Raw genomic sequence first — 27,637 nt, forward strand, 5'->3', positions numbered from 1 at the left:
ATTGATCTGCTTGCTTGTTTAGACTTTTATCTTGTTTCTTTGGTTAGTCCCGAGTGTCAAAAACACCCCGCTTCATGGGTACTGTTTCCAACAACTTCAATACACACTTTATGCTGCCTTTTCTCAACATTCTTGCTAATACTGCTGACTGAACAGTAGCATTTTATCCTACTGCAGAGGCTCAGTGGTTGTACTTCAGGCAACACATCTGAATGAGGGCTAGATAGGGGGTTGGTACCAAATACAAATCATACTTGACCTTTTAAGAGCTAAAAGCAAATTTACAGATATGACCCAAATAGAAAACGGAAATCAATGTGCCTGTAATTAAGAAGTCTACTGGAGCAAAAAACAGAAAACTCCAGGACCAATGCTGTAGATCACTGTCCCAGGCATACTGATGGCAGCCTTATTCAGGTATGATCCGTTGAGTCTCTACAGATGGTTTTTCCGTAGAGAGGCTTCCAGAGGCAAAGAAAACTGAAAGCCAAAACACTGTCGATTCAGGCAATTACTTTCGGAACAAATGCAGCATGTTGCAATATCTTTTAATTTAAGCACATCATGTCTTTAGGATTTTGTCATGAAAAAACTTTTATTCATTTTTTAATTTTAAATGTCCTTCTGTTAAAGTACAGCATATTTTGTTCTGTAGCTTAATACATACAGAATTAAAATATTAAATATCAAAAATCATTTTTTACACTTAAAGGTTTGTACATGGGAGAAATTAACATTTGTTGATAGATAACCCTACTAAATTATTAGAGTATGTGTCTCAGTGTTGTAAAAGTACTCTTTTACATTCAAATAGAGCAGAATACATTCCTAATCCCCTGCCTAGTGTTGGAACAATGAACCAGCAACACCATATTGATGCTTTTACTTAAGGAAAAGCAAATGAACCCGATAAACCCACTCTAAAATAAAATGAAACAATTTGTCAAGATGTCTTTCTGAGTTTTAAGCTTCAGAACTGCATCTCCCCAATCCTGATCCTGCAGTACTAGCTCTTCTGGTTTCATTCCAACCCAGTTCTTAATCAATTAAGCTTATTGATCCCTTAATTGAACAATCTGATAAAACTTTTAACTGTTTTGATTTGTGTTTAAAATGGTTGCACCCATGCTAATTGATGACTTTCATCTTTCTTTCTAAACCTCTCCTATAATCAGTTCACCATATGCAGAGCTGGATATGACTCTATAAAACACTATCATGTGAGAATGTGTTCTAGATGTTGCATGAGCTCACTAAGTAAATTCAACCAATTAATAAAAAAAGGTGTGGCTGTGCAACTGTTTTTATGAGTCACCTTTAAAGTGCCTGAGAACACATTTTCTTTTTGACCACCAAAGCAGGTGAATTGTTCAATTACTCACTTCAATTAATCACAAACCCCAAACAAGGGCAAGTTGGAAATTCTCCATGTAATTGAACCAGATGACATTCTAAACCGATCAAAACTGACTATTCCAAGAATTTGCGGATTGATCATTTATGGGTGCTCCATAAAACCTACTGGGCTTCTGCTGTAGCATTCTACCCACCCAAAGCGAGAGGAGAGCTGAAAACCCAGTATTTGGTACAGGTTTTATCCATAATTTCAAACCCTGCTCTGCTATGCAAGAACTGAAACAGTTTTAAACTGCAAGTGAACAGTTTATTTTATTAACCTGACAAGCAAAGTTGATGGTAAACTAACATTTAGCTGGAATGAAACCTGGAAGACACGGGTGTACTCTCGTTTCAGTAAGTATAACAATCCCTGCTATTGATATTGGTAATAGTAATCACCCACAATTATTTATTTTTAGGTCAGCATGGACACAGGCAAACTGCACATGAGGATGGCTAAATCATTGTTCCATGCCAATAGCTCTAATGTTGTTGAACTACTCAACACCACAGTAGTATCCTGCACACTACATGGTCAATGATTCCTAATTAAACTAATTAATAAATAAATCTGCCAATTCTCACATACAGTAGGTTATAAATCAAAAATGGTCAATTTCATTTAAATTGATATACAGTAAATGACTCTTATGCATACATTCATATCTATTTCACCAACTGAAAACTTGATAATGCACAAATCTTATAGAACTTTCACCACTTCATGACATTATCAGCTGTGATGATTGGTATTGTACAGGTTCCAGATACCAGCAAACCAAGAAGTTATGAAGTCAATAAAACGTTAATATACTAGCAGGCAGATAAGAAAAAAACAACAGAAAATAGCTTTTAATGTTTACTACATCATTTTAATAAATAAAATCTAGATATTATAAATGAGTATCTTTTACATATTTGGCATTGTTACAGTGTTTTGGCATTAATGCAGTGTAGGGGGAAAAAGTATATTTCCAGGCACTTCCCAAAATTACATTTTAGCTTTATAAAACACTTGATTTTTGATGAAAGTAAATCAGAGAGATCTTCTTGACCTTACAAAAAGCCTACAATTCCATAAGAGACCCTAAAGTTCCACCATGAAAGATATACAGAAGAAATGTCTCAGCGTTGCATACCATCAAGAAGTATAGGAAATGAAAGCTTTCAAATTCAGTCATTATTGATTTAATGTATTCATGACTTAAAATTGCTTTCTTACCATAAGACCTATAGCCCAATGTCATTTCTTTACAATTTAGAAGAACAAATGTCCAAAAAGTGCATATGGTACACAGATTCAGTCCAGCTACTGCACTGAAGCAAATGTTTTAGCGTCAAGGCTGCCCTGCACTGTTGAAATATAGGAAAGTTTATACATTAAATACAATCTTACCATTACACTACCACCCGGAGCATTCTTGGCCTGGGCCATACAGAACACTAATATATCAGGGCTATTGTTTTAAAAGCTTACAAACGATTTCTGGTAGTACAGCTATAGTTACAAATTTCAACTTAAAAGCACTGCATATAACTGTTGATTTTCGTCCTGTATATGAACTTTTATTATTTTAAAAAAAGGTTAAAAAGCGAAGAACCCATCTAAATAACAATTTAAAAAAAATACAGTAGCAGACACCAGAAAACTGTGAGCAGCGTGGTAACGTAAACTCAATACAACTCCCCTCTCACACCATCTCAGAAGAAGCTCCCTGCCGTACACCATGCGGAAAGGCCCTAGAGTAGAAGAATAACTACAGCTGTACTACTGAGACACAGGTGATGTCCCCCCCCCCAAGGTACATTAGCAACTGCATTTGCCCGTCTCCTGGGTTTTGTCCTCTGGAAGTCCATCCGCAGAGCTGTGGCCATTGGAACGCACCACCCCATCCGGAATCCAGGACTTGTCCACACACCGTTCCATCCGTTTCATGATGAGATCCAGCAGGACCTCCACCGCTCTGCCCACGTTCTGGCCGTTGGCTGCGCTCGTTTCAAAGTAAGGGATCCTGCAGGCGACATTTTCCAGAGCACAGTTCAGCTTTTTTTTTTTTATTTATTTACAATGAAGTCCTTGCAGCAAGGCAGCTGTATTCTGAGAAGCAACACTGCACATGATGGCGGTGTGCCATTTTGACAAATTCTAACTGTAGCTCAAAAAACACCGGTGCTAAAAATAGTCCGTCCATCCATTTTCTAACGCCTTTATCCAATTCAGCGTTGGAGGGGAGCCAGAGCCTATCCTGGCAAGCAACGGGTGCAAGGAGTGATGCACCCTGGACAGGACACCAGTCCATCACAGAGCGAACATAGACACACTCACACCAAGTCGAATTTTCCCAGAGTTCAGTTAACCGGAGCACCCAGAGAAAACCTACATGGACATGTGAAAACCTACACCCAATACAAGATACCAGGACCATCAGATGTGCGGGGGCACCTCCTCTCTGAGCAGAGGTTTAGCCATATTTCGTGGCACGATTTTATTGTTTCCACGATAGACAAGAACTCTGACATTAACAAATAACAATCAATGTTGATATTTATGTTGGACTAACAGTTAATTAACTTTTGTCATTAATGGCTCTTGGTTAAATTTTAAACAGGATCTCTCATCACTTTCTTTCCATATCAATGATTGGCACATTTTTTTGTAAAACATTTGACACTTGTCAATTTCTTGTCGTGTCAATTATTTCCAGAAATCTGGCTCCAACTACCAATTAGAAAAATCTAGTTTAATTTAAATTTTAATTTATATACAAAGTGACATAGTAAATTCCTACCTATTCACAATACCACATATACAGTTTTAAAGAGCTAATTACCTTTCTGAATCACACCCTTACATAACGTGAAGACCTCTGGGCAGAGTAAAGACACGGCCTTTCTGTTAGTGTAACTGTCATTTCTCCTAGTGAACAGCTTTCAAATTAGAAACTATGGACTGAGTGCATTTTAGTCGCTTTGATTCCAGCTCCAAATATGGCACTGTTAATAGTATAAATCACTGACTGGCAATTCAAATATGGCTCTGATTAGTATACATCATACACAAAAGTCACCAGAATTTGATTCTCGGTCCACGTAATTCCACACTATAAAATGACATTTTTCAATGCAGCATTAAGATGCTTAACATGCTTTTAAGACTATACAATAGTATAAAACTGAAGGGGGTGCAAGTGAGGCAGGACTTCTTGTTTACGGCTCAAGCTCTGTGATTTTATCTCCCAGAAGCCCTGCTGATGAACTTACATAGCAAGTGTCCCTGTTCAACATCTACCTTCCTTATTTAAGTACTGATAAACCCCTGTAGAAATTCCTTTAAATCACCCATTGCACACATTACTTTCTGAATCAAACCTCAGGAGATGTCTATGGCTCACAGCTTTTCCTACTGTAAAGAAAAAGAGGAAATCACACTGCAGTTTGTACATTTTAAAGCAATGCTTGTAGAACCATATTTCGCTCATAAAGCCCTTCTCTAAGTGTCATCTGTCTTGGGAATATCTAGACTGTCCTTCATCTGAAGGCAGGATTTCTTTTTCAGGTAAAATGCCTGGCAACAAATGCATTACAAACAAATGTGACATATGAGTCACTCCAAGTCAACCACAACAATTCAAGCTGTTTAATGGCCTTTACAGAAAAGTAAATGAATGTCACTGGAAAAACAGAGAAAATCCTCCTGTTTCAGCACAACCCCATGAGAGATCAAAAACAAACCTTTCTCTGGGAAACAGACATGAAATATTTTTAAATAAGTGCTTTTTTTCCTCCACTTGAATGATGTCAGAATAGATAATCCAGTTTAAATTATCATAAACTATTGAAATTCAAAGAACAAAATAGAAGGGTCTTTGTAAATGTGGAATATGAAAGTAAAGAGTTCAGTTTAGAGAGAGCAGTGATATTAAAGGTTTATTAAATATTTTATTAAAGGATTTTACAGAATAGATTGCAATAAATCTGTAAATGTGAATGATTACTGTAGAGCAGTTAAGATGTTTTCTATACTAATGCATGTCCTGAGTAGAATATATAATGTATAATAAAGTGTACAAGCAGCCAGACTTCCACTCTTATAGAGGCTTTTCCCCTTTCATTGCTCCTACAGATTTCAATGCTGCCACAATGCTACACTTCATGACAGCTTCCTCTTCCAGAGACCATTTTAAAATGTCAAGCTTGTCACTTTATGCCAGCTCTCATCTCAGATGGCATTATCAAAGTAAATCAGAACGATAGGAAACTCGCACAATGTGTAGCAATATAAATGTGTCTAACTGGGTGCAGGTGTGGTGGTGTTTATGCAGAGTCCTAGGTTCATGTTCTGCGTGCAATTTTCACCAATTGCTTCAGTTTCCTCCCATGTTCCAGAAACAATTAATTGGCAACTCTAAAATTGTCCCTTACTAGGTCAAGTAAATTTCATAAGTAAAGGTATGTTTGCAGTACAGCCAATACTGGTTAGGTGTCTACAAAGAAGCATAACCTAATGATCTTGAAGGCCATCTGATATGTTAACTTCCCAATTCCTGGTACCTATCCTTGGTGACAGGATTATAATAACCCGGACAGCACACTAGTCTGTCACAGTAAAATAAAAATACTTACAGAATGGGGAAAAATAAACTTCTCTGCAAATTTCAAGAATTTTAAAGAATTTAAGTGATATTTCAAAAAATAAAATACAGTACTCCTTCATTATACGAGCTTAATTCATTCCTCGAAAAGTGCCTGGTAGGTGAATACTCATACAATAGAAATTAAATCCCCAATACTTTCCATTTTATAATCTCCGATTTGCTCCAGAACGAAAAAAAAAATGTACCCACACTTCATCTTAACACAATGCAAAACGGTACCCTAAGTATGAAAGTAATACATCAATAGTTAATTACTCAAATAACATGTCATTGTTTTCCTCAGCTAAGGACATTTATAATTCTGCTCATTTACAGTACTGTAGTTATACATGTATAATTACAGGCATTAGCAAATGCAAATAGTACAGGATAGTACCTAATGTTTATGCATTTCACACACAAGCCTTTATTACAAAAAAAGCAAAAATGTAATAAAAAGATGCAAGAAAAGAAGAATTTGGGGAATGCTTTATGAAAAGCTTGTACCAGTAAAATCTGCTTGTTATTTTTTTTTAAAAAAGGTAGGAATTACTAGAAGTCATATTAATGAAAACCTGTACGGCAAGGGATTACTGTAGTTTATAGTAATCAGCTATGACAGCTAATCAACATGACAGCTATGGATACTGAGAAGTTTTTTGTTCACTATTCTAGCATGTAGCTGAATGGACGCTGGAAGAGCAGACGCGAAGCTCTGTGCACAGCACTACCAATGCTTTCTAACTGGAGGAAGCGACTGTATCCCGATTAAATCAAGCCAAAGTATGCATACAGAACTTAGGATTAACCCGAGGCACATTTACACACCTGAACCACAAACGAATTTACGAGTCCCATTATAATGATTCAAATCGTCTACCATGAGATTCATGCTGGTATTCAAGTTTTGGCCATGAGAAATAAGACAGACTACCTCAAACTAGTATCCAGATGAAAGCATTTCATAGCTCAATAAATCCTTTTGAAAAGGGGATTACTGCAGAAGGTTTCAAGGCTCTTCCAAAGCAAACGCACTTTCCCTGTTTCTGGGCCTTGACACTCTAAACAAACGTTTCTCAGCTAAATAACCTCTAGAGAAACAGACCACATCAGATAAATCAGACAGCACTCTTACCAAAGCTGTCACCATCATCGGTCACAGTTTGGTACAGTTAATTACTTTGACAGGTTGTCAGAATTTGAGATTTCGTTGTATTTGGGTATTGACTGAGCACTTTGACAGGGTTCTGAAATATGAGGAAAGAAGGGGCTTCCACATACTGCAATATGCAAAATAACAGATATAATATGAGAAAAATGAAAAGATGACTAAAACCGGAATGTCAGCTTTTCACCTCCTTCATTTTAAATGTGCTTTTTGCATACAGCAGTGTGCAAGAGAATTTCCTCTTCTTGAGGACTTGTCTGATCCTGCTACACACCTGAGGAGATTAGCTTTCCTTCTTATTTAAAAAGTAGGCTTTATTTGATCTGACAGGGAATGAAAAACTGCTGAACAGCATGAGGTGTGCATTTCTGAAATTCAGAAATATTCTTTCTGTGCTAGTGTTCAAATATACATTCATTCCAAATATATCTATCTTTTCCCAACACAATGTTTTTTTTTCCCCACATAAGGAATAAAAAGAAGGTTGCCCAATACTGCCTGAGTCTCCTAAGGGCCTCATCATGAACCTATTCCAAAAACTACACAGAACTGTGCTGTGATTTTCTGCAGCATTGCACACATGTAAAAGAATAAAAATGCAGACTTTGTTTTAGCATTAGCAAAACTGAGGTTATAACAGTACGTACCCATATTTTTCTGCAAGTTCTTGGGCTTCTTCTGCTTTCACTGCCCTCTGGTCTTCCAAATCACACTTATTACCACAGAGGACAATATCGGGGTTCTCACAGTATGCATGCATTTGCAACTGACCTGCACAAACAGAAAGGTTGTTGAGCTTCATTTTGTAAACCACTTCATGTGACTTTCTTTTTAATCAGTTTTGCAATACGCAATTAAAATCACATCTGCCTGTACTATTTTAGCTTTCTATTAATACTGAGCTTGAAAATTAAACTGGCGGTCACTGAATTTCAGAAGCAATAAATGCATTTACTATGGAGGTCAAATATAAGTACGCTTTTAAGCAATAGGTGTTTTGGTTTGAGGCTTAGCATGAGGCTAAGAAGTCCTGGTATCAAATTCTATTTTAGCATATCAATTATCGAATGGGTTTAATATTATGTAATTACTCATGTACAACCAGATATACACTGCCCTCATCACAAGTAACTGAAAATAGAATTTTTTTAAAACCATTATAGTCAAGTTACCAAAAACACTGTAGTTATAAAATCATTCAGGGTTCATCATTTAAAGAAAGACAAATACAAGTAGGATACTTGTTATTTTTAAAAAGCACATGAATATATATATAGGCAATGAAACCTACTCATCCAGTTTCTGACATTGAGGAAACTCTGCTCATTAGTAAGATCAAACAGAAGGAGAAAGCCCATAGCGTCTCTGAAGAATGCCGTCGTTAGGCTACGAAATCTATAACAAAAAGGAGAATTTAATTAACGTTTGAACATCTTAACCCACAGAAGAATTTTCAAAAAACACTTCTGCAAAAGGAAAAGCAAAGAAAAAAATACTTATCTTCTCAAACACACTGAGAGACCATGTTTTTCAGGAGTTACAAAAGGCCTAAGTCCTTTTCTGACACAGCCAAGGGGAAAACAAATTCACACACTCTTACGCACCTTTCCTGTCCAGCGGTGTCCCACAGCTGGATGTGTATCCTCTGCCCTCTTCCTGCAATCCCATCGGCACCGTTTGATTTGTACACCTGTCAAGCACAGATATTTTTAAACTGAACCTTGAAACAATGGAAATAAACATTGAAACTTAGTTTTATGGGACAAGTGACTCAACTGTCACTTGTCCCATTATACTAAAACATTTTAAAATGATTTCAGGCAAAAAGCTTAGTGCAACTCGTCTCCAAAAGGCCAAATGATGAAGCACTGTGTATCTGCATTAACATGAACACCAGTGATGTAAAGGTTTCCACAAGTGCTCTGCTTGGAACATGCTGTTATGTATATAACAATATTTATAGCAATAATTCACCTTTCAAGTCATTACATAAGCATGCTTGTGATTAAACACATTACACATTCAAATTTAGTTAAGTCATTTTCAATGTTTATCTTTCAGGAGTGTACAGAATACCACAATTATTTTCTCATTTCCATGAGCTAACTTCACAAACACTAGGCCCACCCATTCAATTTGCACCAAGCTTTGTAAAATCAATAAAAATAATATTCAAGGCTTTCTATTCATTATTAACACCAATGCTTTATTCCAATTGGTAATTTTTCTCATTACAGGAAGACTAGCTTTCAGCTGCTGGTGAAGAAGGGATGAATTTATATAGGTTGAATAAGCTGGGCAATTACAGCTTTCAAAGCAAAACTGAATGTCTGCAGGTTTCTAATTCTAATGCTTAAAAGGAAAAGGCATTGCTACTTTTATGACTTAAAGATGGCAATTTACTTTTTTTTATTCTTATTGCCTTAATTGGTTCATCTGATTTAAAGCCATGCTCGAATATTGACAGTGCTGTCCATAGTCCCTCAGTGTTAACCACACTGACCAACTGTTGTGTACCTCTCACCCCCAAGTAACACCTGGCTCTGAAGCACGTGCAAAGACTTTCCCACTCCAGTGACCCTGTGGGAATCTCCACAGATCAGTCTGACCCCCTGTATTCGAAGACTTCTACAAAGGCACTGTGGAAGATGTGCATTCTGAACCTGGTCCAGATGCCTCACAGAATCATGCCATGATCTCTTCAGAATAATCATATATACCCTTCCTGCTAATTTCTCAGGATTCCTGAAGTTCTTCTGACAGCAGAGGAGTAAAGACTCACCAGAAGGAAGGGAGCAATGCCACCCTCTATTAAAAGTGTTTTTGTAAATGCATGGACAGCTTTCACTCAAGATTGGGACTCACACAATTCCATCTCAGCAGGCAAAAGAATCTATAACTACATGAACAAGCAATTCAGCAAAAGTTAATTCCCTTGGATAATCTTTCTTATAAGGATATGAGAAACTTGTGAATCAACAGATTGAGGGTACAAGTGGAAGTTACAAGGAAAAGTATTTAACAGAAGACCTGTCTTTACAGAGAGAACACACCCACAGAGGGGTGTGGGTGTCTGGAACCAGGTGCCAAGCCATGCAGATGCAGGCTGGGAACCATCAGGAAAACACAGACAAGGCAAACTACTAGAAACCTCACACACACAATGATTAAATCGCCCTCCTCTCATCTGTAACCTTTCCCATGTTCTTACGGGACCGTCGGGGAGAGATGCACACAGACTACCGCATCACCACTCAGCTGATGTTCTGATAGCTCGACAAGCCTCTAAACGAAATCAAATGCTAGCTCTCGGGCACAATGGGGAAAGCACTTCTGGACCCAACGTGAAAAAGTAAGAAAGCCCCTTCGTAGACTGGGTAATGTCTGCCGTGGAGAGGCGTTTCCATGTGTATCTTCAAGAGAGTGCAGAATTGGGAACACTTTCCACCACAAATATTCTACCATTTGTCATATGAAACCAGAGCTCAGATGCAACATTTGAGCCACCAGTGACTATACTATAATGGTACAAGACGTTATCTTGACAAGCATTTTGTGGATTAAGTTGTCACTATCAATTTATTCATAGTTCTTTTAACTAGATTCCCTTGTTATTGGCTCAGAGTACTTAAACAGGGAGAATAAGGGCAACCAAGCAAGCAGACCAGTAGACTGTATCTTGTTGTTATGAAAGAAGCTTTGGTAGTTTCACCCAATACACATTTCATTTACAGCCCACACAGACACAAACATTAAATAGCAGTTAGAGAAGAGAGAATATGCAAAAAGATGCAGTATCAAATACCAATTATGCTTTGGAAATGCAAATCAGTAGGATTTGTAGGCTACTGACAAAACCAACACTTTTTTGCAGGAAAATGCATTCACAGTACTTGAAAGGAAAAGCCACAACTGTTGAGTTCTGCACGATGTGAGGGGACACTAAACAGATAATGCAGCTTCACAAGAATACAAAGGAAGTGACTATGATCCCACAAGATTTATAAGTTGCCTAAATCATATGTTAAGATAACAGCCTTTTCACATTAAGTCACAAGATTTTTTAGAACTACATGGAAATCAAGTCCTGTTGCTGTCCACTTCATTGATGTTCGTGAATAGATTCTTGTGTCGATATTTCTACTTACCACTCTTTTTTCTCTGAAGTCAATCCCCACAGTTGTAATGAATTTGGAATTGAATTTTCCATCTGTGTACTGGTACAAGAAGCTGGTCTTTCCCACTCCAGAATCCCCCAGGGCTAAGAATTTGATGAGGTAATCATAGTCCCCATCAGACATAGTGAGAATTTATTTCTGACCTGTAAGACAGACAATATGGTCAGTAAAGTGACATGCATCCCCTTCACTGAAATGTACAGTGTTAGTCAATGTCGAGGGTTTTACCTCAGTTTTTCAGATCCAATTCCTTCTTTCAAACCAACTCACAATTCCTTTTTACAGTTACAGAAACTCTTAGAGGGAATGGTTTCTGAAAAAACTGGAATGACACCCCACTCTAATAAAAGGGTACGTCATAAGTGTACTACACAGGCAAAGTTTGTACTTCCATTCTGAGAAGGTCACAATAGTTGGCCAAACTCATGCATCCAACATCATTCTGTATTGCATACATTTGGGAACAAAATCAAAGTCTTTCTGCAGACTAGCACTTTACAGGGAATGAGATGGAGCCTAGGAGACGTGATGAATAAGGACAGAGGAAATGTCGTCAGTAAATTACCCTCGAGCAGCAAAATCTAGTCAGAAATGTTTGTACATTTCGGTGGAATGGTCTTTTCACAATTAAAGGGGAAGGTGACACAAAATCTGAATGATCTTCATTTCATGCTGAATATGCAAGACATATCTAATGCAATGCAGGATGTGTAGCTTAAAACCGCTCATACTGCCAGGCTGTGTAATTCTACTTAAAATTGTGAACCAAATAATCTGAAGATTTCCAGCTATTAGCAAGTAAATACTCCTCAGAAGGTACTAGGGTGCAAATGCTCTTGACAGCACATTCAGTGAAGAATTTCTCAGAAGGAGAAGTGTTGTTAGCAGAATGAAGACTCCATAGCCGTTAAGGCCAAGACAATCAAAGGCTCCATGTTCCTCCCCACAACAAGAAATACTCAGAATAAGAGAGGCTCAGGGCTCCAGGATCACCTTAACAAGAGTGATTTTAAGAACACCCACTCAAACAGGCACCATTATCAAAGCTTATGTTTCACAATGTCATTTCAACGAAAGCTCTGGCGATTCTTAAAAAATGAAACTCTCATGATCAGATGGAAACAGCCAATAAGAAGATTCGCGTACAGTTTTGCCTGAGATGAGTTTGACACTTCTGACACCTACAAAAAGACAATGAAGGGCACAAGTCAGGTGACACTGGTAAATACATCCTCCGGCAAGAGCCAAATGTTATTCTACCATGACAGAGAACTCTTAACAGAACAGAAACTATGAAGAGAAAGACATCTCATTATTATGATGATAATTTTGTAACTGCACCCATTCATCACTTAATGCCATTGCAACAGCAATATTTTAGAAACAATGGCTATTTTTGTATTTATATGACATCATAAATATTTCATACAACTTTATCCCTGCATCAGCCCTTACAATGTGAAGCTCACTGCAATCCCAAAGCACGGAGAAGCCCCAGGCTGTATGCAAGAGACAAACTCCAGCCCTGGAAAGTAAACACAGATACACATCTGACACTCAGTGAACAAGCACTGCGTGATCCTGTAACCCACATCATATGACTACACCACGAGAAGGCATTCACACAAGTCCTGCATTCTTTCACATTTTACAAAAGCTAAATCCCATCCTAAGCTTAAGCAGCTTAAGGTCTGAAGCACAACAGTTTTCAGACTTTGTGCAACTGTTCCATTACCTTAAAGATAAAAAAAACTCTTAGCCCTGTAAAGCAATTCCACTGTCTACATAAAATTACTAGGTCAAAAAGAAAGGAATGGATAAATTCTCAATATGTACTCTTCCCAAAAGCACTGCAAGCTTGAGAATTTCTGATACTCATTTTATTAGACACTAAGGCTTGCGCATGCTTGGAGGATATAAAACCACAGAAGTGCATGATAAAGAATATGTTTGTATCTGTTCACTGCACATATACAAGGTCTACCACAACAGAAGAAATTAATACTGGCTTCTTAAAATCATCCATAAACAATTAAGTTTGTTCTGTCCTTTTTCATTCTGTTTTATGGTGAACTCACGCAGAGTTGTACAAGCCTCTTATAACTTGCAAGATTAGCTTCAGTTTTTCAAGTGAGAATCAAATGCAGTCGGGAGATGCTTATCATTTAAGGGTGTTTCTTCACTCATTCGGGTCAAGTCTAAGATAACCCACAGGAAGTGTACTGGGGAACATTATCAAAAGACGTATAAAACTATTTTTTTTACATTATCACACATATTTGCATTTATTCGTCCAGTTTCACTTGGTCAAGAAGGAGTAGGTTCAGGAAGGTACTGTATGTATAAACCCTTTCATGTTGTTTGGTTAGTGGGAGTGTGGAACAAGCTATCCAGCCTTGTTGTTGAAGCCGATACCCTGGCTTCTTTCAAGAAAAAAAGCTGTTTGAAATCCTTGGACCAATTATCTAGTATCCACAGACTGAGTTGGATGGGCCTACTGGCCTCCTCTGATTTGTAACTATTCTTATTTTCTTAATCAAGGGAAATGTGGCTTTAACAAATACCTGTAGAAAGTTTGTAGTTTTTCTACCTTACATATGAAAACTTTACAGACTGGGAAAGGAATACAACAATACAGATGGACATAAGGAACACAATACAATTAGGAATCCAACCTTCAATATTGGCGTGGTCCACGGTGGAGTACTTACATGAAACATGGGCAGATCTTTTTCAGCAACCAGCTACAAAACTGACTCTTCCTGTTCAAGACTATCATAAAGTGTGAAAAGATCCTCTGTGACACTGTGTTGCATGTCAGCATATTTTTCAATTTGTGTTCTTTACCACGTCTTGCTTCACACTTATCTTGGTAAAAAAAAACCCATGCAAGAGCAACAGCTGCAACAAGAGTCAGACAAACTTGCAATCAAACCTTAAGCCATACCAAACTGTCGACTCCTTCTGCAGTTCCTCAGCAGAAAGAGAAGAAAGCTCTTCCAAAATGCACCTCAAATAGGCACAAGGTATGTACAGAGATAAAGCCCTGTGCTTGAGGTCTCATTCATTCCATGTCTGTTTAGTCACACAGAGGAGAAAACTGGAGCAAACAGGATAGATCTTTGATGCATTTAAAATGCAAATTATAAAAAACATCAATGTCAAACATCCATAACCAAGCTTGGTCTCCCGTGCGACAGTATCTGAATTTGTTGGAGTGAAGAAATTAGAAGCAGGATAAACCCCTTCCACAATCTTCTTGTAAGTTATAAGAAAAACAAAAATAATAAGAAAAACTATGCCATGCGCTTTGGGACTAATATATACAGTATTATCTTTGCTTTTAAACTTTTCTTTTTCTTCAAGTTCCAAACCAATTCCTCCACATTCATCACAAGAATCCTTTACTATTGCCATCTGCATGCTCTCCAAACTAAAAATTGAAACATCAATGCAGGAAAACAAAAGCAGCAGGTGTCTTGTGTAGGCCCAAGACTCCGCAGAAAAAGTACCTGGAATGCCTACTTGTTCACCCAGGACTGTGTGAAAATTCTGAAAACCAGATGACGGCAAACACTACAAATGAGAACTACAGGGATATCAGAGTGGCAGTACAGAATCGTGGTTTGGGATCTGGTATCATAACTGAGAGGTTCAGGATTCAAGTTGCTGTTATGAACAATGTAGATGTACCCTTGAGCAATGTACTTTACAATCGTCTACCAGCACTGTGAGGAGTAACTCACTGACACACAGGTTTCACACTCAGGTGGGAACCAAGTCCAATAAACCTTAAAGAAATTAACTGAAACTCTACTATTAAAGACTCCTGTGCGTTATGTTCTACACCATGACTTCTACCTCGAGAGGGATGATTAGATCGCTGCTTAGCCCCACCACACCACATCTGAAGTCACAAACCTAGCAACTCATTTATTAATCAGCTCCATAATCTCAGAACAAGCCTGTTAAATACAGCTACTGCAGGAAGCACATGTATTGAATTATTAATCATCTGTGCATTATTGTAATGAACTCCACTCACTTGAAATTAACACAGAATGCCAACCTTTCGTGACTATCACTTTTAGGTGGGAATTTAACTTCCACGTTCTATCCCATAATACACAACTGTCCTCCTCCCTTGCTAAATATTTAGCAATGATCCTCCACCCTCTCAATGAGGCACACATGTTATATGTTATCAGACTCCAGTTATCGGTACAATGCCACAGCACTGTAAAGCCACCGGCAAAGAAAGATTTGTGATGACCGTCTTACTAATTGCACGAATGCACTTATTAATTTTTGTGACTATTTTCTGCTCAGTGATATACTAGTTGAAGAGATGCAGGCTGCGTATCTGTTCATGTTATGCTACTGTATACTGCATTTCCATTAACAAGAATAAGAAAACTAAAGATGTACAAATCTCTGGAAAAGTTCAGCAAGCGTTGAATATGCACAACAATGCATTGCTCTAAGTGCTCCATTCCATAAAGGAATGGTGTTAGAATAGTAAAGTCACTCATTTTACTACTTTGCTACGTAGGTTATATCACATTCTATGTTTTAAAATGATGCAACAAGAGCACCACACTCTATCATTCTGTAAGACTTTTTATAAAAATGTAAATGTACCAAAGATAACCCAAAATGCAATGTACCAAAAATGTACCCTTTAATTTGAATTTCATACCCAGTTAGCAAAAAAAACATCTGGCATTTCTTTATGCAATTTGCAAAACTATTGTAAAACAAATTAAGCATGCTTACCTCCACGCTCACAAACAAATTGCCAGGACTAACAGAAGCACACTGATCCGTAGCTCTAATTTTCAGCTCCACCTAGTATGCACACAACATTCTGGACATACGTGGAATGCATTTATTGTTCGTTTCTCTGGGTGCTGGATGATAATTAGGAGTGGCTCTACTCACCTTAGGAAAGCTAGCTGGTCTGATGTCAATAGTGGTTTACCTTCTTTAAATATGCTCTATGACACAGATGGTGACAAATTAAACGTGTACACCTGTCACCTTTAAAACAGTGTTAGAATTTCACAAATGCATGATCACCTAGGAGGGTGCTGTGTTGCTGCCTTTCACCTCTGGGCCTCTGGTTTCAACTCCTGGGGTGCTATGTGTGTGGAGATTGTATTTGTTTCCCTGTGTTCACCTGGATTTCCGCCAGGTGCTCTGCCGCAGTCCACAGACATACCGTACTGGCAGGTTAACTGTATTCTGGGAAGACTTGCCTCTGTATACACATTTGAGTCCCTGCATGCCCTGTGATCGACTGGCATCCCGATCAGGGTGCATCCCACCTTGCATTTGTTGCTTGCTCTATATGGAAGGAACAGCCTTACCTCCTAAAAACCCAGCCTGCACTTGAAAAAAAAATTGCAATAGGAAAGACAAATGAATATAAACAACAGTATCTTGTTTTAGACTGTCATTATGACAGTCTGTGACTTACAGGAAACAACCACTAGAAGGGTCTTCTAAGAGCAGAAGGAATATTGCAAGAATAGTGAAGAGTTAGGTCTTCACAGCAAGAGTGTTCCTGCTTACATACCTTTACAAGAGATCAGATTTACTGCATTTACTCCTTGGCTGTTATGGTGAAAAAGAAGGTTTCAACAATACATCAGACTATCTGGTTATATTTCTTATTTAAAAAACAACCTACACCTCACATTCAAAGAACAAAACATGTAGAAGTAAATATGAAAGGAAAATGGCTACATTAAGGATTGCAGATGTATTCAAACCCTGTGCTATGGCAAGCCTAAATAAAAGCACACATTTACAACTAGTGGAGTGCCTCCATTTGTGTGCAATAATAGTGTTTCTCGTGATTTTCATTTGTCTCTATGAGGTTCCTTGGTCAGGGAGTGTATTTCAAGCAAAGACTCATCGCGTATCAGGACCTTCATGCTTGAAAGGAAAATGTCAATGAAAACTACAAACTTAACAATATTTTCATTCTCTGTTTTCCTGTGAAGTATTATCCATGTAGTGATCTGTACCCATGAACTCTAAAATAATATTTCTAGCATTGAATTCATACTTTTCTATAGTCCTTGTTTTATCACACAGTCCAATGTTCTCTGCGAAAAATAATGTGGAGGCTGAATTTTCCCAGTATGAAAGTACAAGGCCTAGGTTACTCAAAATCAGCAAAGGCACTAAGAAAAGCAAAAGCATAACTCTCCAGTTACTTAACAGCTTTGCACTGTGCCACTAAGATACAAGAACTCATGTTGCCCCTTTGAGAATTCCATAGTCTTTGTTTCTTGAGCTTTCAAGAATGAAATTACAACAGGAAAGCTTCACCCTAGAAGTGGACAATACTATATCTTTCCTAGCTTCTCACCAGGCTATCGAGTCAGCTGCCCCCATCTCCAAGCAGTGCTGCACACAAAGCTCCAGGTTTTCAGCATTTGGGCTCCTCATTCTGTTTTTACAATGACACCAATTGTTTCACCGTGATCAAAAGTTCCTCCACAAGTAAGAGGAACATGAGTGATGGTTATGGCCTCTAAAAAAAGAGAGCGAGAACAGGACAGTGGGGACTGGTACCAGAGTGTTGAAAATGGTTTTCTCACTGTAACTGTAAGGACAAGCCGCAGCTGCACATGCAGTACTAGCAAACCCTGCTTTGCCTTATGAATGTTTCTGTCTGACACCATCATCAAAATGAAAATCAAGCAGCACACAGCAGGGGAACTCATGCCTAATGCTTCAGCACACAATGACAAAGGTAATATCTCATAAGGCCCTATACAAAATCATTCAAGTAAATCCATCCATCTGTTTTCTAACTGCTTTGCAAAAATTCAGGGTCACAGTGGAGATGGGAGTCCAACCCGACAAGCAACAGGCACAAGGCTGGCTACACCCTGGACTTTAGTCCATCGCAGGGCACACAAACACAGACACACACTCGCACCAGGGGCAGTCTCCTCAAAAGGCAATTAACCTACCAGTCTGTCTATGGACAATAGGAGGAAACCCAAGCACCTAGAGGAACTGCATCATTATGCTACCCCATTAAACTAAACAATATTCAAAACTGTTTTTGTTTTCCCAGTAGGCTGCAATGCAGCTCTTCCAGGAAAGTCCTGTCTGCAGTCCGGAATGTGCCCCATAAACTTAAATGGCTGGTTCCAATGCGGACTACACCCACTTGCCAAATGTGGATCACAGCCTCGCAAAGGCTGACTCAGAACTGGCCCAGGTGCCACGGGTCGAGACACAGAGACCATACTCCCATGACTGAGCTGCCGACTCATGTGTTGGGCCGATACATGATTAACAATCGAAAACTGGCAGAGAAAGAAAGGAATACATAAGTTTCCTAAAAAAAAAAAGGTTTTGCTTTAGTTTTACATTATCAAACTTTAATAAAATGGCAAAATGTTTAGGCCTAAATATCAAACGCATAACCTGTTACTTTTCTGATAATCTACCTATCCATCTGCAGTACTGCTTCACCCTCAGGGGGGTGCTGATAGCCGGCACAGGGTGCAAGGAAACACACCCTGGATGGCACACACATGCATGACTACTACAGTACACCTCTAGATAAACAGAAGACCATTCAGTTTACAGACAGTGCACATTTCAGAGACACACACTGTACCACAATATCTATAACTGAATTCAAGGGGATCTCAATGTACAGAAGCTCCAAGTTATATTTCATTTCACATTATGTTTTTTTTCTTCTCCAAGATTTTTTTTTAATGAAAAAATGTAAATGTCTATACAAACATATATATTTACAAAACCTACATACATGGGCTATGTTCTAAGGTCGCTCTGGTAAAGATGAACTATTACATTTCAGGATCATTTTAAGAAAAACGTAACACCTCAATAGTCAGCAAGTCAGAAACTGGAGTCCATCTTAAAAGCAGAAACCTTTCTGCATTACACTGGTATTTTTTATTAACAGCACACTTCAATCGTTTGTGTTTGAAGGCTTTAGGTTGGCTAGTTGTTTTATTTTGACAACACTAGTCACTTTTACTAAATTCTAAATTGAGCTAACAGCTCCTTAAGTCCAGTGTATACATACAGTATTACACAAACTGCTATTACCACAGTTACAAGAGACTGTTGCTATAGCCAAAAACACACAGTGCTACATTTTAAATAGAACAGAATTCTACTGCATCACTGTTAGTAAATACTTCCCAATGTTTGAAAAATAATAATTTATTATATTATTTATATAGAGAGACTTTTATCCAGAAAAATCTCAAAACACTTTCGGTATAGGAAGGGAACATTCTCTGTCCACCTCTGAAGTGAATTACATTGTAAAGTCAATACATGAAATTTTAAATACTGCAAAGGTATTTAAAACCAAAATTCTTCACCTGGATCCAAATTTGTTATGTGAAAAAATGCTGAAAATCAAGGATCAAGTGAAGATGAAAACATCTCATCTCCAGGTAGCCTGCCAACACCAGGCTTCTCAAGCGGAAGGAGAACCTTAGTAACAATTCGTGAAGTCACAATTCCGTAATTAAGGCGTCACAATTCTATTATTTAAAAGCTGGTTTTCCAGCTGAACGAGTCAATGCAACACCCTAGTGACCTACTACTACATTTAAGAGTAGTGCTCTTGAACAGAGGGCAGGATTAACCAATGAGGTGAACAAAGAGTTACACTGTGGATATCACTGAGCACTGAAGTATCCACCCTGGGCAGCCATCCAACACTGATGGCGCTTGTCCCTACAAAACAACTATGCGGATATGCAGAACCCAGTAAATTAAATAAATCTGACCCAGCCGCAGTGTAGCGGAACTGATAGCGTGAATAAAACTATTACACTATTAAAACCTAGACGAGAAACAAAACAATTTTGATATTTCAAAGCACTAACTTGTAGCTAACATTACCAAGGACGGGACATTTCTAAAAAACTAAAAAGGCTGAACTTGTTTAATGATTTGAGAGTTCCTGTACTCCAACCAGCCTGCTTTGATTAGCTTGCCCAATAAACAAATCAGCCTCAAACGAGCTGTGAATTCCTGCTGTAGCATACTTTACAATTTGCTTTTAAACAGCAGACTACAGCAATCTTCCCATTACAATACTCTCAGAGTGAATGAGGATTTAACTCTTTTCCAGTTTTGGTAAAAATGTAAAATTGAAATACAGATAAAAGGGCTCATGTCCTGTAGCCAAGGTGATGAAAACTTACTCAAGCTGTGTACACAATTCACCTTACACAGGAAGATAAACAGCTTTAGTTTCAAAACCTTTACTGAATCAGTAATGTTCGAAAGTGTTTTTAGGTGTTATGTTAGAATCGACTTGGTATCCAGCATTATTGCTTTTAAGTAAAATGTTTTTACAAATAACTAACGTTTGTTACTTTTTAATTTAGTTTTAATGCTAAACTGATTGCTAGTGCACTGAAGGTTTCCTTACTTAGCATGCCTTAATGTATCAAGAGAACGCCAACATGACGAAACATTTGATGTTAAACATCCGATTATCAGAGAGCACACACACAAATTAAGTTTTAGCAGTTATTAAAATAAAGCCCCAAACAGATATTAAATTTAATTTCTAAAAACAATCAAATGCTTGTATTTGAAAAATCCAACAGGGATAGGCACACTCACAGTACACCTGACAACTAAACCTTTTAAAACACATTTGAACAGAATTCTAGAACTTCATTAATTGTTAAATGTAAAACATCCCTAAAGATAAGACCTTATCCATGCAAAATTGGTAGTTCCTACAACACTGTCCCAGTTATGAACACAGACACCATAAATATATTTATATATCTATATTTATGATGCATCTTGTAACAGAATTATATTGGGTATCAGCTAAAACAACATACCTTATAAGAACAATGAAAAACACTAGATAGCTTCAATTTCCTGTAGAATTCTAATTCCTCATGCAACCCAATTAGTTTCTGCATTTAATTCATTCACAAGAAGTATCCACTTAGTGTTCTTTCAATAGAGCTGAATAAATGTGTATCAAGTCAGAAGCTCCAGAAACAAATTATACTTAAAGACTCAAACCAATCACCACTGCCCCCACCACACATACAAAAGAACTCACCAGTGGATTCTGCAACACACAATATCTGCATCTAATAACTATCAGCAGGCCCTCATGTGCTTTTTCTGTCCAGTCAGGTGACCACAGATATTTCACAAAGTCAAGGAACCAGTTCAATACGCATGTTTCCCACTGCACAGTCTCAATACACTGTGCAAGACAGTATTTTCTGGAACATTCCTTAGCTGAATAATGGGAATATTGTACACTAATCTGTTTGATTCAATGTAAAATTTTATAAAATATATTCCCCCCCGCTCAGTCAAACAAAGTTAGGTCTCAAGAAGCAACTGCACGGCTCTGCTCATTAACTTCTTAGTGAATAAAAGCATACTGTATTCTGTTCTCTTAGCTGATAAATCAGGAATCTCATTAGAAGAGGACCAACTACTTTTTTCATTAACTATTTAAAAGACTTGAGACCAAACACAATTTTACTTGAAGTAAATGAAAAAGACATTACTGAAAATATTCAGTCCTCATGTAGGTCCTTAGATTGGCATTTACCCAGTGCTGCACAAAACAGTCTTATCTCTACTATGAAAACTATGAATTAGTAAGTTAGTTAGTAGTACGTTCATCTGAAAGTAATGACACTTGTTAACACACCTGGAGACTCAACTGCCCATATCTGAGCAGGCATACCTCCAAAAGTAGTATTCAGGGAACATTAAGTTGAAATATTTGGCCTTCCTAGACTGTATCTGATTTTAGACTTACTAAAGTATTTATATTTTTTCTACTACAGACTACAGAAGAGGTCATATAAGAGAAGGAAATAAAAACTGCACAGGGAGTCATTAGTTCTAGATGGCCATAAGGGAGCTTTTGGGCTGTGGTAGATCACTTACAATTGATAATGCCAACATCTTTCTGGCAGTTAGCAATATAGAAAATATAAATGTCTCTCCAAAGGCATTTGTGTTTTACACTATCATTCACCACACAGATACCCCATTTTTAACAAACTTAAGTTACAACAAGAGGGGGCTAGCTAGTTCTTATGTTTGCTGTTAGGTGACTGATCCAACAATGTCATCCGGTCTTGACTGGAAAGAAGCCCAGGATGCCAGCTTCTACATCATGAATTGTTCGCTTGTTCTACATCTTTCACAGTGTCTCCTGCTCTCAGTTTGAAAATGCACCGCCCTGGAGCTTCCACTTGCTCTTCTGCTTGACACTGACTACAAAGATATAGCTCTTCCAGCTGGTCAGCACAGCACATTCCTTCAAGCCCAGGAATGTGTATGGTCTTTGTTTTCTGGACTAATTCCAGAGTAGCAACCTTTTTTTAACATGGTGACCAGTACCATGATAATATTCTAAGGTCTTCCTAATGCATTGTACAATTTTAAATTAACCCTTAATGTATATTCTACAATTCTGGTATTACACACATTCTATGTGTCTTTTTATTGCTTCTCCACTTTGTCTAGAGAAGTGCAATTCTTATATCAACTTCCCAATATTGAATTTTATAGGTTTAAAATTTCTATTTACTATGTTTGCTAATGTTGCTATTTTACAATAATCAGAAGCTGGTTTTCTATCAATTCCACAACATACAGTAGGTGACCAATATAAATTGGAACAAAAGGTTTATTCCATGCTGAAAAGAGAAGAAAGAAAACACATGTAGTCTAAGATAAAGTTCTATGTAAAGGATAAATCAAAAATCCTTATGGAAATCCAAATTCTGTATTCACTCACTGTTTTCCTCAAGACCTGAATGTACTCAAACATCTAACAAGTTAGTTAAGCAGGACTTACCTTCTCTAACTCCGTGTTGACTATCCCCTAGAATCTCATTACCATATAGATGTTTCTTTGTTTAATTATAAGGGTCTTTTGAATAACCTTACATGCAATAGATGTAAAACGTATTGGTCTATAATTCCTTAGATCAATTCCATCAGCATTTAAATGTGGGTGCAAGAAATGCACTTTTTCACTCAATTTTTACAATCCTTTCAGGTACCTCCTTGAGTAACTTGTTTGAGACCTTTAACAGATATCATTGTCCAGACTTAAAAGAACACAAGGAGATGTTAGGTACCATCCATCCATTTTCAAACCACTTCTTCCAATTCAGGATCGCAGGGGAGCCAATTATTTGACCAAATATGATATATTTCCCCAATCAAACCTGAATACTGGTGCCTGATATTTAATAATCTATATTAATCTGGCTCTACAGCAATAAATTCTGAATATTCAAAGTTAGGAAGTTGTTCTGCTGCTACATGATTGATGTGAGTGTACTGTAACAAGGTGCAAGAAAAAGCTCTACAGAAATGAAAAGGGTGCAGTTATGACCCTCTTTTACAAGCTCAGAATCTTATGAAATCTGCCTATTGAGTGTCTCAATGCACTGTAGCAGTGTCTTGCACAACACGCTTTCAGTGACATGTAATCAAGCAGAAGAAAGCTCACAGTACATGCTGTGTTTTGAGGCCTGAAAATGAGTAGATGTTTTTTACCAGTTTCTCATACACACTAAATGTGGAGTATTAGAAGAAACCTTCATCCCCCCAAAAAACCTTCAAAACACAATGAATGATCAGTGATCTGGATTAGAAACACCTGATCAAGGAAAAGGGTATCAGGCACACAAATTTCATAATGGAGCACATGGATAAGTTCGGCTCATTCTATCTTTTTTTTCAGTTCATATCACATGTCTCCGGGAAGCAAAGCCTGAAGCCTTACCTTCAGTTTTTTTTTTTAAATAAAAGCTCCAGCCATCCCAGAGTTGGATACCATCTCTTGTTTCATCTTGCAGGTGCAAACACACCATTCAAGTTCAACAGGACAATAAAAAATTTACAACCTTCACTGATAAGCCTTTCACAAATGCAAAACCCCAGCAGCTGCACTGCGACAGGTGAACAAGTCGCACTAAATACTCTGGCAAAGGCAGGAAGCTGCCTCTGGTGGGTTTCTCCCCAGCCATGCATCCAGTCCTCATCCTGGTGGCCTGGTATGTCTGCAGGTTTACAAGCTCACTTTAAAGCACCAGCACCTGAAGAGCTGGGAGAAGCAGTTAAATGGGTCAGGCTGAGCTGGTAACCAGCTGGATTCTATCATTAAGATCATTAATTTCAAATTGGAATGACAACCTGCAAGTACACTTGCCCGCCAGGACCAGGACTGGACTCCCTGGGTACTTACTGCTCCATCTGATGTTTTCATCTGATAAGTAATGGGTAAGATTATGCCCAATGCAGTGAGCCCATAAACATGTGAAATGGTGACAAGAGTAAATTCAGAAAAATCAACAAGGCAGATAAACAGAAGAAAGCAAGCTAACTGGAGAACAGTTGGGGGGATTCTGTATTTAAAAAATATCTAATTATTATTACTCCCACATTGCTTATTAATCTGATGAGCACTTTCTTGATCATTTAAAAGATGGAGATGCAGGGATGAAGTGAAACTGTGTCCATTTCTTAAACTAATCGATTCATGTAACTACAGGAGTACAGCTTACTAGCTTTTAATACACGAATTGAGAACATTCAACTTGGAAAAGAAATGATTAACTACACAAACTGAGTAGTGCTGTGTACCACAGAGCTAATGACAGTAATACCGGGTTATTAGGCTGTGGAGAAACTGGAGAACATTTACTGTTTTGTTTAAAGATACAAGATGACAAAACACGTCAAACACACCCTGGCGTGGTGCTGCAGACCACATTTTACAGAGAAGTGGAGCAGAGAAAAAAAACGTCAAAAAAAAGTTGAGCTGTAAAAAACGTACCACCCTGCGGGCAAAAAAAAGAGTAACTGGCTGATCATTAAAAACCAGACGTCAGCAAATGAGAAGGAAAATGCTTCGTTTCAATTGATTAGGTTACAGCAGACATTCCACATATTGAGGCCCTGGTAACCGGTAAAAACAGAAAACCTTTGTCTTTCTTTAAAACGACCCCAAACCAAACCCAATGTAAAAATTTAGAATAACCACCTTTTTGTTAAATTGGTTTTGGAACACTGTGTCGTCTCTGATAATAAACTCAGAAATTAAAGTAGGTCTGCGTTTTACAGATGGTGTGGGATTTTCTGTAAAAGACCATCGGTTTTAACCATTAAACACATCGAAAGAAGCTAAAACTAACGTGAATTTGGCAGGGCATGTGGTCCTGAAATTGACTACGTGTTGCCCTCAAAGTAAAAATCGTTTTGGTGGACATAAATTGCGTTTAATACCTTGGATATTTCCAAGCTGTGGCCGTGCGTGGTATCTTGCACATGCCGGGGTGCTGTCTACAATCCCACCTCTCTCTCCTTCCCTCCCTCCGCGATTTCCAAGCCATGAGCAACATAAGATGCACGACTTCTGAAAAGTTAACTTTCTTAACGACGCGATAAACTGAACAGTGCATGGACACAATATTCGCAACTAAAGTCAGAAATATAGTCGCTGCTTCTACATTTCAGTGCTTTTAAACCCTACCACAAAAGGACAAACTACCTACTGATAAAAGTGAACTTACCAACTGCGTCAATTGGTTGTCGTTCGCAGCAACCTAAGCGTGAGCAAAACACACAAAAACAATCGGGTAGTGCTCGTTGAACGGTTCAATTGCCCAACTTAATCGTTTTTTCCCTTTTAGGTAGTAGCTAAACTTGCCTTTTTCCGTCAATGTAACATCACTTCCCGTAACAGCAGCCCCTCCTTCTGAGAGTACTTAAACCAGGATGAACAGAACGCGGTGCGCACCTTCTTTATTGCAGATGTTGGTGATCTCGGAAAACTATAGCCATTGAACCCGAGGGGCCTTGGTGGGGGAAGATGTGAGCAAGCACTGAAAACAACGCACCCCTTATTGTAGTCCTGTTTTTGCAATTATTGCACATTTTGTCCAATTCATGTTTAAACACCTTTCATGTTTTTAATAGCTCAATATAATGACTGTGCGTAGCAGTCATTCAGGAAAAAGATGCAAAAATAGAAAAGCATCATTAAGTGTTTTTATGCCATAACGCTTATAAAGGTCGTGAACACAAAATGGATTTCATGGGTTAAAAACCTAGATGGAGGACTCTTGCAGTACAGCTTTTGGAATCTGTAATAGGTTATAATTAATTAAACGTTTTAACCAAGTGAATACTCATAAGAGTGTAAATGTTTTTTTCTAAAAATCATAGCGGCCAACTGACGCGTTATTTTCAGTCTGAGATACTAGGTTTGGGTTAGATTAATTCCGTTATACATATGATCTAAACTATTTAACATGAAAGGATAAGGTAAAACCCTAACCTGTAGCAAACTAAAAGATAACGCTTTGTTTTTAGTTTAATGTGCAGTGCCATCTATAGGTACTAAATAAAACTGCCTTACAAACACGCTTCTTTCAATATCAAACGTTTATAATCTGCCCCGTAGAAACAAGGTAAATATTTTTCTCAAGTGGTACTAGAGAAAAATAAACTGGAGTACTCCATTGTTTTGGATATACACCTACTATAAAATACCCAAATATGATAACCCTAAAAACTTTCAGATAAACGTTAGATGGAAAAATGCAATTTACTGGTGTAACACTGGACAATAAAAAAATCAATCATTTATTCTACAGAAGAGAGGAAGATTTGAAGGTTGTAACTGGATTTTAAATTGATGCATTTTCTGTTCCACATTATTCACGGTATAAAAAGCGCTTTAGTTTTCACATCCACAGTTAGTTTCCTTTCGTGGCTCTCCTTGTTCGCCTGATAGGTTGTGCACGTCTTCCTTCTTCTTGGCTGACTTCTGATCTTTGACATACTTCTCGTAGATGGGTTTGTACACGTACAGTCCTCCGGCAAATCCAACAACGGTGGCCATCGCTATCTGAGAAAAAGGGAGCCTTCTGAAAATCATATCCGCGAATACCCTGTTCTCCTCAATGTGCTTTTTTCCCACAGATGTTCAGGATGACATGTCAGCTTGGAGTCCCGATCAAGTCCTAGAGAAAACGAAGACAACATCGAAATTAAGAAGAGTTATGGCTGTTATATTTTTAATATGAAATTAGTGTCAAATTCAAGTTTTCGTCTTAGTCTAATATACATTTCATTTAAACCCGTTTAAACTATAGGTGATTTGGAAAAGAAAAATGCTCTTTACTCCTTAAAGAAAAGAATGATGTGTTTGTAACTAG

At 37.9% G+C, this 27,637-nt stretch overlaps 2 protein-coding genes across 3 annotated transcripts; both read right to left on the bottom strand.

The window, feature by feature from the left end:
• Nucleotides 1–576: 576 nt before the first annotated feature.
• On the bottom strand, nt 577–27,442 carry rab27a (RAB27A, member RAS oncogene family). Of its 2 annotated transcripts, none has more exons than XM_088920627.1 (6): nt 25,988–27,442; nt 11,349–11,521; nt 8,805–8,890; nt 8,492–8,595; nt 7,848–7,971; nt 577–3,410 (listed from the first exon to the last, which is right to left on the bottom strand). In XM_088920627.1, exons 2-6 carry the CDS (start codon nt 11,499–11,501, stop codon nt 3,206–3,208), a joined length of 672 nt encoding a protein of 223 aa, XP_088776753.1. In that variant the 5' UTR covers nt 11,502–11,521; nt 25,988–27,442; the 3' UTR covers nt 577–3,205. The 2 variants fall into 2 exon arrangements, with proteins under 2 accessions (XP_088776753.1, XP_088776754.1); XM_088920628.1 differs by lacking the exon at nt 25,988–27,442 and adding an exon at nt 16,155–16,340.
• On the bottom strand, nt 26,847–27,357 carry pigbos1 (PIGB opposite strand 1). Its single transcript, XM_088920629.1, has one exon. It carries the CDS (start codon nt 27,355–27,357, stop codon nt 27,157–27,159), a length of 201 nt encoding a protein of 66 aa, XP_088776755.1. The 3' UTR covers nt 26,847–27,156.
• Nucleotides 27,443–27,637: the final 195 nt, after the last annotated feature.

This window comes from Atractosteus spatula, chromosome 7, assembly GCF_055471065.1.
Source record: "Atractosteus spatula isolate fAtrSpa1 chromosome 7, fAtrSpa1.hap1, whole genome shotgun sequence".
Classification (NCBI taxonomy): Eukaryota; Metazoa; Chordata; class Actinopteri; order Semionotiformes; family Lepisosteidae; genus Atractosteus; species Atractosteus spatula.